This window comes from Mustela erminea, chromosome 2 (assembly GCF_009829155.1).
Source record: "Mustela erminea isolate mMusErm1 chromosome 2, mMusErm1.Pri, whole genome shotgun sequence".
Lineage (NCBI taxonomy): Eukaryota > Metazoa > Chordata > Mammalia > Carnivora > Mustelidae > Mustela > Mustela erminea.
The window spans coordinates 21091653-21105867 of record NC_045615.1 but is presented as its reverse complement, the minus strand read 5'-3'; the positions used below and the strand labels follow the sequence as shown (position 1 = coordinate 21105867).

Here is a 14215-nt window from a genome sequence, read left to right as displayed (position 1 = left end):
CATAGAGATACTTAAACTCTAAAAGTAACCTCCATTTGAACATCTAAAAATAGTAGTACATCTTCCGGAGGGCATCCTTGATCTTTGCATCCTGAGTCCAGGAACACTGGGGACTTCAAATCTTACAAATTTAAGTAAACATTTCAGAGCACGTGGTTTTGTAATATTTTTGATGTTCAAGTTTAAAAATAAGGCTACCAAAAGTTAATACTGAATGATACTTACATTTAGTCCTCTTACTGAATTCCATTTCAACCATTAACTTTATAATGCAGCAAAGTTTTTCCAAGAAAAACTAGACATGGTTAAAAATAAAATTGTAGCTATTGAAAGCAGTTATTCTAACTCCCAGGAGAGTATGGTAGCTCCAGAAAGCAGTTGTAGAATTTCTGGCAGTATATCAAATTTATTTTGACAATTTTTTAGAACAGTCCTTATTTAATCACTCTAGTCTTAGAATCAACTTCAGAGACAAGTTGATTCCCCTCTCTCTTTCATTTTAGTGTGCACACTCTTTTCTTTCTACCGACTGCATACACTTGTATGATAATAAAGAATTAACACTCATATCCTAGCAATTCATGAGATGAAGACAGATAGAAGTATTTTGGAATGAAATAGCCTGAACGTCTGCTTTTATTGACCTGAATGCTCAAAGGAGCACAACATTTATACACACACACACACACACACACACACACACACACACACAGAACGTAGCTTGTGAAAATTGTTTTCTCAAAAATAAAGCTTTTATGCATCCCTATTTTATGTTAGATTTAGAACACAGCAACCTCTTCTAGGAGCTGAAGTGTTTGACGGAGGAATATCGTCATGACGCCTTTTCCATCTCAACACCTTCCTAATGAGAACAGGACTGAAACCATCTCTCCCTCTTCAGCCAGAGGAACAATCGTGTAGTTATGGACAGTTTCCATCCCCCATTCCCCCAACACTGCGCTGTGAGCCAGATGCTGAGGGTTAGCAGAGTAACCTCACATGAGAATAATTATTTAACATGACCATGAGAGAAAGCAGTGAGGTTCCCAGACACAGGAAACGAAAAGTCAGAATGGGAGGTAGAGTTGGAGAGGGTTCTAAAGCCTTTCCAGACAGCAACTTCCTTGTAACAAACAGCAAATTGGGTAATAAATTTATCACTCTGTCATCTTTTATGTACAGATATTCTGAAATCAGCTAGTTAGCATAATGAACTTCTGCAATGTGCATGTGACTTGGCAATGCCAGAAACTCAACCTATTTCCTGTCCTCTAAAGAGCAAATACAATCTTTAAGAACATGAACATGGCTTTTGATATTCCAACTCGCTTGTAGGTTTAATATTTCAATCCCAAGTGTGCTCAAAGAATGTGTATTGCACAGAAACCTTGAAAAAAGACTCTTCAATTGACTGTATGTACCAGAGAGAGGAAGGGGACACAATGCCCAGACAGAGGGGGAAAATGATCCTGTTGTTATGTCCTGCTCTGCTTTGCACACACATCTCACAGATTCATGGATGGTGAGACTTTCTTGGTTTGAAGGAAAAAAGTAGAAATTCAGTAAATTCTAAAGGCATGTCAGCTTTTAGATCTGGAATTGTGTGGGAGAAGAAACATTCTTATAGAAGCAAATAGAGTACACTTTCTTATTTTACTCATTTATCTAATATTTTTTTAAGTTGGGTTCCATGCTGGATGCAGGAGATACACTGATAAATGAGAAGGATGGCAGCTTGCTTCAAGGAACTTGCAGGCTAGTGGGCCAGACAGGCAAGTGCACTGGCAAATACAATAATCGAATATATACATTAAATGCTGTTTCAGAGTTCATAGAGGGTGTCTTGTGTGGCCATGAGAAAGGCAATAACCCAGTTTGGGTCAGAGATACTTGCCCAAGAGAGAAATATTTAAGATGAGATCTGAAGAATCAAGTAGAATAAGTCAGAGGAGGCATGAAGGAAAAATATGCCAGATAGAAAGACCGTCTTGGGGGGCACCTGGGTGGCTCAGTGGTTAAGCCTCTGCCTTCAGCTCAGGTCATGATCCCAGGGTCCTGGGATCGAGCCCCATGTCGGGCTCTCTGCTCAGCAGGGAGCCTGCTTCCCCCTCTCTCTCTGCCTGCCTCTCTGCCTACTTGTGATCTCTGTCTGTCAAATAAATAAATAAAATCTTTAAAAAAAAAAAAAAAAAGAAAGACCGTCTTGGTATCCTCAGACAGGCCAGGCTAGCTGAGGTAAATGGAGGGAGAGGAAAGTGTGCAGAGGAGTCCCCGAGAGGGAAGTCAGGGTCAGAACTACCCCAGAGGAAACATTAGCTGGGACGCAATGCACCAAGAAGGGGCAGAGATCTTGGTTAAGGGACACACTTTTCTTTCGCAGAATTTAGGGAATACAATTTTTATTCCTAATCTTATGATTTTTTTTTAATATTTTTATTTATTTATTTGACAGAGAGATATCACAAGCAGGCAGAGAGGCAGGCAGAGAGAGCAGGGGAAGCAGGCTCCCTGCTAAGCAGAGATCCCAATGCGGGGCTCGATCCCAGGACTCTGGGATCATGACCTGAGCCGAAGGCAAAGGCTTTAACCCACTAAGCCACCCAGGCGCCCTAATCTTATGATTATATGATTATAGCGCTATTACTGGAGTACATGAGAAAGATCTGTTTTTATTTGGTTGATGCTGAGTAAAAGGGAAACATCACCATTATCACATCTGCAATAATTTGGTGGGTAATTCAATCAATTTGGAATAGGATGTACAGGTCTTGTACAAGAACAGAGGTTCCCTCCGAAAAATTATCACCAGCAGGAGCAGCAGCATGAATAATTTAACGTAAAAATCTCAGAGAAATCGAATTAGAAGTGAGTTTTAACAAGAAAAATCCTCATCAATTCAAATCATACCGATAAGCACTTACTGAACAACTATTACACTGGAGACACACAATTTGTAAGTTGTGGCCATTTAACTTTGAGGCAGAAGTTGCCCTGGTGATCTGATGTGTCAGGAAACAGCTTTGGTATGGCTGTCCCAACAACAGGCCAGATTCCAGTTGCACAAGATGTCAAAGGCTGTGTGAACACGGAGATAACTGACTCCAAGCGAACGTCTCTGGTTTCCACATTGCTCAGATCCGCTGCCAGAATAAGGGATCGAGTCTCGATTTTCCATTGCAAAATATTCTTGATAATTTCAAACAGAAATTGTCTTTGTTTATTTTCATTGTTGTTCTCAATAAGAGGTGGATGCTTAGAGTGGACCAAATTAGTAACCGACAATCAGTTATGGAATTCTGTCACAGGCTGGTTAGCTTGTCCTCACAAATCTGCTTTTACCTCCCATTCTGAATGGAGACATTATTCACCTACAAATATTATCTAGGACAGCACTGATTTCAACTCCCAGCGACACATGTTAGCAATTCTACTCTACATAGGACTCAACTTCTTACCTCTTCCCTTGGCCACCATTCTAATCCCCTCTGATATACTTCTGTCATGCATGTATTTCCCCACATTCCTGTTTCTACTGAATGGGCTGAGGTACAGCAGTTTACAGGCTTATCTGTGTGCACGTATGGGTGAGCTGTTATCCTGAAAGCACGTGATGCCCAGCTTTGGCTTACCCGTGCACACAAATCATTTGCAAAGTTTCCAATCTATTCAAAATTATAAACCTCCTCCCTGTAGACAACACCTCAGGCGTAAACATCATCTCATGGAATCATTAAAGAGTACAATGATCAGATTCTGTACTTCCGACCTACATCGGCATTTAGTAGTTGGGAGGTTATCTGTGACCCTAAACACAGATACAATGTTTTACTTGTTTTGCCATTGTAAAGAATGTAAACAATTTACATAACAGATTAATTTACTGGCTAAGTTTGTGCATTTCTTCAAAATGCACTTATCAGATAATGTAAATTCTTGACAATTCAAATCCATCATCAGTTTAGTTTAGCAGGGTAGGTATCTGAAAGGGCTTGTAACTTCCTTCCCTTCCTCTCTCCTGTTTTTGTCAGTCTTCTCTTGTAATTATTGATACTCTCTTTTTTGTATAATTAAAAGTTAGGGGCGCCTGGGTGGCTCAGTGGGTTAAGCCTCTGTCTTCGGCTCAGGTCATGATCTCAGGGTCCTGGGATGGAGTCCTGCATCAGGCTCTCTGCTCAGCAGGGAAGTCGGCATCCTCCTCTCTCTTTCTGCCTGCCTCTCTCCCTACTTGTGATCTCTGTCTATCAAACAAATAAATAAAATCTTAAAAAAAAAGTTAAAGTAATCCTTTGATAAACTGAGTAATAACTTTTCTTTAACATTGCCATTTGCAAGGCCCTTGTATGCTCAAAAACCAAGAAGGAAACTGGCATTTATTTGGCTTCTTTGGTGCCTTCTGCTTTACATTTATTGTCTTGGACTGTCTGATTTTATCACCAGGTAGCATGTCTGTGTGCACAAGTATAAGCCACAGCCAGAGGAGTCGCTCCCTACTTTTTGGCTTATTTCTTCTCTCTGCAACATATTTAACTCCAGACTCATTTTTTCAATTTAGGATCTATAAATGCTTCAGCAGCAACCATTCAGAGACTAGATCTAGCCTCTCTAGGAATGACATTTACGATGGCATTTTGACCAGAGCTGTGTATGCCTGCCTGGAGCCGGTAAGAAACACGTGAAATGTGGTCAGAGGAGGGAGGATCTTGACTACTAAACACGCCAGCTCCTGGATGTTTTTTATTAAAGCGATGCTCAATAAGTAGAAGTGAAGACCAGTATAGGCTGGAGGAAAGAAACTCTGAAGATAGATCAATTAGGAAAACTTCTGGAAATCAGGTATAGAATGACCCACTCTGCCACTCTCACAGACCATCAGGAGCCACTCAGTACTAAACAAAATGGTAAAGTGAGGTGGACAGCTGCTACTTTGTCCTGCAACACAGGGCAGCCTGCCATGGTCAGGTCTGGTATGTGAGACCCCCAAGCATCAGACTCTTAACAGCAGGAGGCAGCTGCGGACAAAAGGCATGATCCTTCCAAATCGATTGGAAGGATTTCTCTTAACTCTCCTGGGCAGAATTTGGGGAAACTGCAACATCTTATGGTCTCCTAACCTAGAGAAGAGGGCTGACAGAATAAAGGACAAATAACCCCTCAATATTGTGAGGCTTTTAGCTTACTCAAATGTTTTCTTCTTTTCCTTTGGAAGAAGATTAAAATAACTAAACTGTATATATATATATTTTAACCCCAAAGTTTTATTTTCTAAAATGAATGTTGGTTAAATGACTCATTACATGAGTTTTAGAAAAACAGGAACTACACAAATGTACTCCTGTGATATAAAAACACATAAGGTATATAAAGTCTTGGATTCCCAAGTGGGAAGACCCATATGGTCAAATGAGAACGTGTAAATTATTATCCATTGTTATATGAATGTAAAACAAAGTTTTATTTGAATTTTCACCAATTGGAGATAAACAGATGATCTGACTTCCAATGTTGCTATGGAACAGAAATGCCGTTTCGTCTGGTGATTGGCAGGTAACACCTCAAAGAGATAAGCAAGTCTCCTTCCCACCAGTTGCAGACATTGATTTTCCAAAGAGCTTCTTTGCCAATGGTCAAATGGGAAGAGTTCATTTGAAGATAGTTAATTACTCTCCAGGGACTTGATGGGTTGGTTAACTCGTGTGTAAGTATGAATACTCAATATTTAATACTCTACAATGTGACTGCTAGAGTAAAATTTTGACTAAGAGTCATATAAACATTTAAAATCTATTATTGAAGAAAGATGTTATGAGAAAGTCAAGTGTTTATACATAATATTTTATAAAGATAAAATTAATAACTTAAAAAAATTAAAGTTCTGTAGCATGTGCTAAACATTTGAAGTTAATTGCACATTTTAAGTTTTGCATCATAGTTCAGTTCTAAAATCCCATTTTAAGTTCAAATAGAAAACATATGTTTTCATGCTATTCTGTGAAAAGGGATGGTATATTTTTAAAAAATAATTTGTTGTCTAATTTCCCCAATGTTGCAAACAGTATATTGGAGAACTTCTGAAATGTTTCTTATTTGTAACATTTGAGGTTGTAATTATTATTTTCAGCTTATTGTTAGCACTTCATGGTTTTTCCTGGGAGGCGAGTACAATTTTGCCACCGTTTAAGTGTATCTATTGGAAACTGAGAGACTTACCTAAAATTTATCATGTCTTCGAACAAAATTTGCCATTTAAAGTCATCATGCTGAATACTATGGCTCAGAATAACTGCTTTTATGGATAATTACACAGAAGAGAAAAAGGCTGAGGAAAGCACTTCTCCTGGGCTTAGAATAAAGACATCCATATAAAGACATCTATATCAGCCGTTATGGCTGATATAGACCACGTGATTTAACATGAATTTTAGGTTGTTTAGATTCTCGCAGCAATTTCCCTTCACAACCACTAAAGAAAGGACGAATTATCTAATTCTTTTTGGCTTTAGCTTGTTTTGGTACTAACTGGTCCCGGTCCCTAAAGAGAGGTGATCATAGTGACAGTGGGCTAGATATCCTCCTCTCCTACTAAAGCACCAGCTTCGTCTTATTGGTTTTGGGACCCTGACTACTTCGCTCAAGGGTGGGCACACAGTGGGTCTTCCATAAATGGAAACTCCATAAACCAAAAGAACAAAGGAGGTGACAGTAAGTTGATGCCTATTTGAAACAGCTTAATGAGACTGTTAAACAGGGTTAGCACTGGCCTGTGATCCCATGGACCTCGCTGTCTCTAGGTCACCCAGATCAATGAGGGAAACCAGCCTGCCCTTCTATATCAATCCAGACAATCAAAATAAAATATATACTTTTCATTTCAAGACATACGGTGGATTTCTGGCTGCTGAATGGCAGCACCTTAAAAAGGTAATGGAAAATGAAGAGACACTTATTTTAAGTACTGTTTAGGCTCCACAGATCTCCCCCTGCAAACTGAATCTCAGAAAAATCCCACTGCTTCCCAAGATCACCCACCCCTCAGCAAGTGCAGGGCTGCCATGAGAACCTGCTTCATGAAAGCCCATGACTTTGAAAAGTCACTCCAGAAATACGATTTTGTTTACAATTAAGTTAGCATATAAGTGTAACATTTCACAAATCATAAAATTTTTAAATGCCACCGAGTTTGAAGGCTGCAGAAAATCACTTAGCAAAAACATAGACTAAAATTCCAAAGGTCAGCAGCGACTCTCTTACTGTGGAATCAGAGCATATGTTCAAACCTGCAAATATATTTGTGGTTACTTCCTACCTTATACACATTGATAGGGAGATCAATGACCACATAGATAAGGTCTCCAAGGGCAAGGCTGGCTATCAGCGCGTTGGGGCCATTCCTCATACACTTGTTCTGGTAAATGATCCTGAGCAGGGTTGCATTCCCCACCATTCCCACGATGAAAATAGTACAAGATATCACAGTGTTAATGTATTTGAAAGCCGAAGTAATCTTAGTCTGCTGTGGGCAATACTTGTGCTTTGAACCATTGCTGGGTAGGGCCAAATTAGTGGGTCGATGAGTGGTAACCAGAAGGTTGAGTTCTGTCCCATGAAAAATGGTGACGTCATCCACTGGCGTGCTTAGGTTTGTGCTGTAGCTCTCAGGATGGTCACTGATCACACATCCAACCAGCGCTACCCAAAAGGCCACCTTGAGGCAAAAGGCTTCCATCACGATGCCAATTTGAGGAAAAGTCTCTTACTGTGTTGCCTTTATACCCTCACTTTTTTTCACCTGGAAAAGAAAGGAGGACAAATAATTTTGGTTACCAAATATAGCTGCCAATAAAATTATAGTCACTGATTATTTACTACTTCAAGTAAAAAATATTTATATTTTGGTAATTAGATAAAATAATCTGTGTCAGGTTATCCGATGGCAGGGGGGAAAAAAAAGAGCAAAGCTCCATTATGGCTCTCTCTCTACGCCTCTCTGCTTCCTTCTCTCTTTCCCTCTCTCATCTCCATCCACAGCTATCCTTATATCTAGATTATAATATGGATGAGGATATGCTGGTTTTTCCTTTAGTAGATAAAAAGTTACTTTTTTTTTTTTAAAGACTTTATTTATTTATTTGACAGAGAGAGATCACAAGTACACAGAGAGGCAGGCAGAGAGAGAGAGAGGAGGAAGCAGGCTCCCTGCTGAGCAGAGAACCCGATGCGGGACTCGATCCCAGGACCCTGAGATCATGACCTGAGCCGAAGGCAGCGGCTTAACCCACTGAGCCACCCAGGCGCCCCTAAAAAGTTACTGTTTTTCCTCCATTACACCTAGGCTGATAAGAACCTGAATTACAAAAATCTTCAAGAGTTGAGATACAAAATTATACTTATTAATGGAAGAGAAAAGGCATTATTTGCCAAGTAGAAGTCGCATGGTATTAACTCTAAAAATCGCCCAAGTCTGTAATTCAATATTCCAAAATGTGTTCTGTTTTGCACATGGTAAATAATGGACATGGGAATAAAATGTAGTATAGGTAGCCATTTAAGTGTTAAAAAATGCTCTTTTAAAATCAGAACTCTGGTGGTGAACACCATTGATACATTTAACAATCTGCGTTTGGATTAAAAATTATATAACTGGTAAAGAAAAAATATTTATTTTATTGAAAATCTTGATGGTCAATGGGTACAATCCACCTGACAGGCCCCATGTTTTCTTTTCCATTCCGCAGAAATTATTATCACAATATTTGCCAATGGCTGAAACTGGGAGTAATGGCTTTCTCAGGTCAGGCACAGTATCTGGCTTTCCAAGGGACATCTGTCCCAGGCTCTCTTTTAAACATCCTACGTTTATACATAAACTTTTAAACATAGCTACGTTTATAAGACCTATTGAGCACTTGGCACGCATGGTGCCATACAACACAAACCATATTCCTGTGAAGCCAATGCATAGTTCCATTACAAACACAGGGAACCTGGGGCACATAAGGGCAAAGTATCTTGTCAAGTTCACAGGTGGCAGTGGAAATGCTGATCATAAGGCAGGTAAGTGTGATGCTGACCCCAAGCTCCTAACCGCTAGCCCACACGCTCTCTCATTCTCTTGCCTTCTTAGCTCTATAATGTTTCAACAGAGTCTCTAGAGTTTTGATGAAGCAATAGACTCCAGAGGGCAATTACATGTTTCCAGAAGATCATTTGTGGTTTCTGCGTAAGTGACTTGCAGAGAGCACGTGGTTCTTCTTGCTCAGAAAGTCAAGGTTTCTACTTTAATCCTTTAGGAAGGATGCTGGGGAAAATGAGGGGGTTGGTGGTAACACAGTAATCAAAGGTAAATAAAAATGGTTCTTCCTATTTAAATATTTTGTAATTTTTCTTCTCTGTGAGTTTTTAATGATTCTTTAAATGAAGACCCATAAGCTCATTAATGCAGTGGCATGTGTCTATGATTTTTAGGCCCAGTCATAATTTAATTTTTTAAAAAACTGTGTCCTTTTTCTTGGTCTATTTATGGTTGGTACTAATGACTTTTAGGAATTTTCACTGTTATCTTGGGAAATCAATAAAGCTTAGGTTTAGACAATATAAAAATGAAATAAGATTTATTCAGGTTGTAAAGAAGGTCTGAGGTAAGTACAAGGTGCAAATACCATATACTTTTGCCTTTCCCTGAGATTTTCCCAGTAACCTGAAACAATAATGACCTTGTATGTATATTAATAATTTATTATATATGTGTCTGACTTGAGCTTTGCAACTCTAAGTAGGAAGGGGCAATATTCCCATTTTAATTGTGAGGAAAGTGAATCTTGAAGAAGGTAAGGCTTCATGGCCAAGAAGTGGCAGGTCAGGGAAATGCCTCACTTTGCTTTGTTTAATTATAAGTAGTTTGCAGTTGTTTCCTGCTTTTTACAGTTTAGAGTGAATATTTGACTGACTGTTGATAGATCTACAAAAAGTCACTAGTTGCATTCCACAGTGGAGACCAGGACTCCAAGAACAAAGCATATGATCATTCTTCTCTTTAGATCATAAATATGGGAGAAAAGAAATCCTTCAATACCTTGTGCTATTTGATGGCTAATCCACTTTTCCAGTTGGAATGGACCCTTCAGTAAAATTTCCTTAAATATGGGAGAGAGATGGCCTTTCCTGGAAATGGAGTGGCTCTTTGCTCAGTAGAACCCACTAGGACAGTATTTAGCGAACTGACCTGGCTATCATGGGTGATTATGACACTCAGGAAAGGTACCACTAGTGTCTGAGCTGTTGCTGGTTTGCTTGGTCAGCAGATTATGCAGGAGCTAAGAAGGCCACGGCTGTGGGTTCTTACCAAGGTGTGAGCTAGCTACCACCAAAATCACTTTTCTTCCACCTCCAACAACGACACCACCACATCATTTCTGATGACATCTCCCTCAGCCCTCTACAGGTATTAAGCTGCAGAATTCAGGGATACTTGGCAAAGATATGTGGGTATCATATTATTATTGGGTGAAAAACATAAAACCAACCAACCAAACCAAAAAACCCCTCTCAAATGCATGTTCCTCCAAGAATGAATCTGTAGCCCTTTTCTATGGATCCAAGTTATGCTGTGCTTGCAACCCTCAGTCATAATCAGACCTGGCTCTCTAGTGAGGCATCCCAGGTTCAGCCCAAGGTTTATAGGCATGCCCCCTATTTGGTGGCTAAGAATTTGGTGGGAGTTCAAAAAGCTATTTCCAAGTAAGAGGACTGAATCCTTCAGCAGACACTGTAAGCATTTAACACCTTGAATTCTCAGGATTAAAGTTCACCTATACAACTAGTAATTTGGAAATTCCAATCTTACTGAAATGGCATAAATTTAAAGCAGATAATTTACTGAAATGACTGTCAAGGTGTTTCTCAATTAATTAACACTTAACACAGAGTGGGTACTAGGTGGTGGGGGGAAAGCCCTGAATATCTACAGGAGGAGAAGAAAAAAAAAACCCCAAACCCCAAACCCCAACAAATAAACCAGGAACTTTTTACTAGTTTTCCGTGGGTTCTGCTCTCTCGGTAATAAATTAGCAGCTGGTCTTATTGACGACGCCTGACTTTAATATGCCTCCCACCCCACCCCCTCCGCCGCCAACTCTATCCGGGAACTCCATTAGGATGGTGTAAACAGAGGCTGATTATCTAGATACAGCCCTTGTTTTCTGCACGTGAAACGCAACAAGTGCCCTTTAAAGGAGAGCACAGAACAAAACGCCCAGACCTCTGCAGGCAGGTTTCCAAACTAGCTGCACTGGGGGTTTTCCAAAACACATGAGTCCCTCACACCGACTGCCCTTGGCTACCCTTGGCATACCCCGGGTATGCGGGGGGTGGTGGGGGGGAGAAGCAAGCAAGTCAGAAAGGCAAACTTCACTAGTAGGCTTTTGAGCCACCAACAGACAAGGGCGTGATGTTCCACAAACTTCTCGCATGCCTGGGGAGAACCGTTGATCTTCCTCTAAAAATCTGAATCCCGCCTAGGGAGGCTGGGGGCTTTCGCTCAGTGCCCCAGCCCCCAAACGTTTTCGGAGCGCTCCCTTCCCGGGAAGGCGCCCGCCCCGCCGCGCGCCCTCGGGCAGGTGGGTGCCAGCCCCTGCGCGGAGGGTCGCCAAGCCGCAGGGCGCCGGCCGTAAAGGCGCCTGGCTCGCCTCTCCTCCCAGCCCAGGGACCCAGGCGGCGCCCCCCACCTCCACCTCCCCGGCTCCCTGAGAGGAAAGAGTTGCACCGACCGTGGAGCTTGGCGGGCTCAGACAGCTGCCCGGTCCGCGCGCCGCACCCGGGCGGGAGGGAGCCGAGCCGGCGAGGATAGGTGGTGGCTGTCCCCCGGCTCCCGCGCCGCGGCGGCCGGAGAGCTCAGCGGCCTCGGCTTCCAGACGCTTCCTGGGCACGGCTTCTCCCGGGAGGTCTTCTGGCCACCGTGTGGGACGGAGTCTCTCCACCTCCTGTCCGCAACCGCCAAACCAAAGGGATGACTGCAGGCGCGCGCGCGCGCGAAGGCTCGCAAGAAAAAGAGAACTCCAGGGGAACACGCCTCCGGATCTGTCCTCCCCTTCTCCTCGAAACACTCCCAGACCTTCTCCTCCACTTTGGGACGCCAAGAACGTCCTACCCTTCCAGCCCTCCCGGGGCTGCCACTATAAAGCGCAAAGCTGCCGCCCCCTCCCAGGCCCTGAAGGGCAAGTCTTTTAACTCTTCCCTTCCCGAAACGGAGGGGGTTTGGCAATGGAAGGAGGAGCGTTTTACAGACAAGACTCAGAACTGAGGAAGGCCTTGCTGAAAAACCCATTCCCTTCACAGTAAGTGTAGACAGATTTGATCCGTGAGGAAAGGACTAGGGCTAGAGCCAGGATCCAAGCGGGGGTGGGGAGTCTCCTCCGCATTCCTTGCCTCTTGGCTTGGCTTCTATGCCCCCACCCTCCTCCTTAAGCTTAACCCAAGTTAAAGAGCCACCTTGGACAACGTTGACTGGGTCAAGTTTTGCTTCTGTCTCACCTCTAGAAGCCTGCTCCCCACTGCTCCGTACCACTGGGGGGAAGGCAGGAGAGTCTGTGAAAAGGCCCAGTGCATGGCTTAGAGAAACCTGTGATTCCTCAAGAAATCCAAACAGTGTGCAGACAGTGCAGAAGGTGGGTCTCAGCATCCTTCTATGATAGAGAGTTTTACCCTAAATTGGGGAGTGGGAGAGGAGACAAGCCCATCGCTTGTGACATACGAGAATAAATTCAGGGCTCCTTAGAGAAAGTTCTCCCTTAAAATCCTTTAAGGCACTACTGGTGTGAAACATATTGTGGAAAGGTGAGTTTGGAGCCCTGGTAACATTATATTACAGACTTCTGATTATCTATTGCAGCTAAAGAAAATCACCCTAAAATGGTAGTGGCTAAAAAGAACAGCAGTCATTTACTTTACTCATCCTTCTGCAATCTGAGCAGGGCTTGGCTGGGACAGCTCATCTTTGCTGGGGCTGGAGGCTCCACTTCCAAGACAGTTTGCTCACTTGATGATGACTGTTGGTTTTTCTCCATGTGTGTCTCTCTAGCAAGAGACTTGTAGAGAGTGATTTGTAGGCTTCCTCAGAGCATGGTGGCTCTATTCCAAGAAGGAGTGTCCAAAGAGTCAGGAAGTGGAAGCTGCCAGTTTTATAAGGTCTGGGCCTGGAAACTGGTACGTGTCACTTCTGCAGGATTCTATTACGAAGCAGTCACTGATCTCAGGTTAAAGGTGAGGGGCTATTGCCTCCACCTGTCAATGCAAGGAGTGCAAAGAATTTTTAGGGGGCGTCTTGTAAAAGAATCAAAGAGGTGCACAGAATATCACCATTGAGTGGAGCTTTAGTGGACATCTAGTCTGGCTGGACTAGGTATTACCCTGTGTATTAATCTACTCTATCTACAGCTTTCCCATGACAGAGAGTCAGTAAGCCTGGATAACCAATAGCTTTAGTAAATAAATGCCTTAGTTTGCATTGAAAAATAAAGCACACGATGTCCACAATAGCCAAACTATGGAAAGAACCTAGATGTCCATCAACAGATGAATGGATAAAGAAGATGTGGTATATATACACAATGGAATACTATGCAGCCATCAAAAGAAATGAAATCTTGCCATTTGCGACAACATGGATGGAACTAGAGCCTATCATGCTTAGCGAAATAAGTCAAGCAGAGAAAGACAACTATCATATGATCTCCCTGATATGAGGAAGTGGTGATGCAACATGGGGGCTTAAGTGGGTAGAAGAAGAATCAATGAAACAAGATGGAATTGGGAGGGAGACAAACCATAAGTGACTCTTAATTTCACAAAACAAACTGAGGGTTGCTGGGGGGAGGGGGGTTGGGAGAAGGGGGTGGGATTATGGACATTGGGGAGGGTATGTGCTTTGGTGAGTGCTGTGAAGTGTGTAAACCTGGTGATTCACAGACCTGTACCCCTGGGGATAAAAATATATGTTTATAAAAAATAAAAAATTAAAAAAAAATTAAAAAAAAAGCACACGGCTCGGCAAGCTGGCAATATTTCCAAGGAGGAAAAAGTTATTGCTTTCTCCAGAAGAGGCAGTTTTACACCAGGGTTCACACCTTGGAATGTGAACGAAGTGCTGGATCTTAGTCCTTACTCTGTGACCAGACACACTTGGACAGTGCACAACTTGCATAACTGAGCATATTAGTTTATC

The 14215-nt window shown here is 42.2% G+C and overlaps 1 protein-coding gene across 1 annotated transcript in view; it reads right to left on the bottom strand.

The window, feature by feature from the left end:
- EDNRA (endothelin receptor type A) overlaps positions 1 to 11858 on the bottom strand; it is a 59728-nt gene extending 47870 nt beyond the window's left edge. The window contains exons 1-2 of the mRNA XM_032332468.1: positions 11763 to 11858; positions 7304 to 7786 (exon numbers count right to left, since the gene is read on the bottom strand). Of these exons, the coding sequence (XP_032188359.1) occupies positions 7304 to 7723 (420 nt within the window). The 5' untranslated portion in view covers positions 7724 to 7786; positions 11763 to 11858. The remainder of the gene's footprint in view (positions 1 to 7303; positions 7787 to 11762) is intronic.
- Positions 11859 to 14215: the final 2357 nt, after the last annotated feature.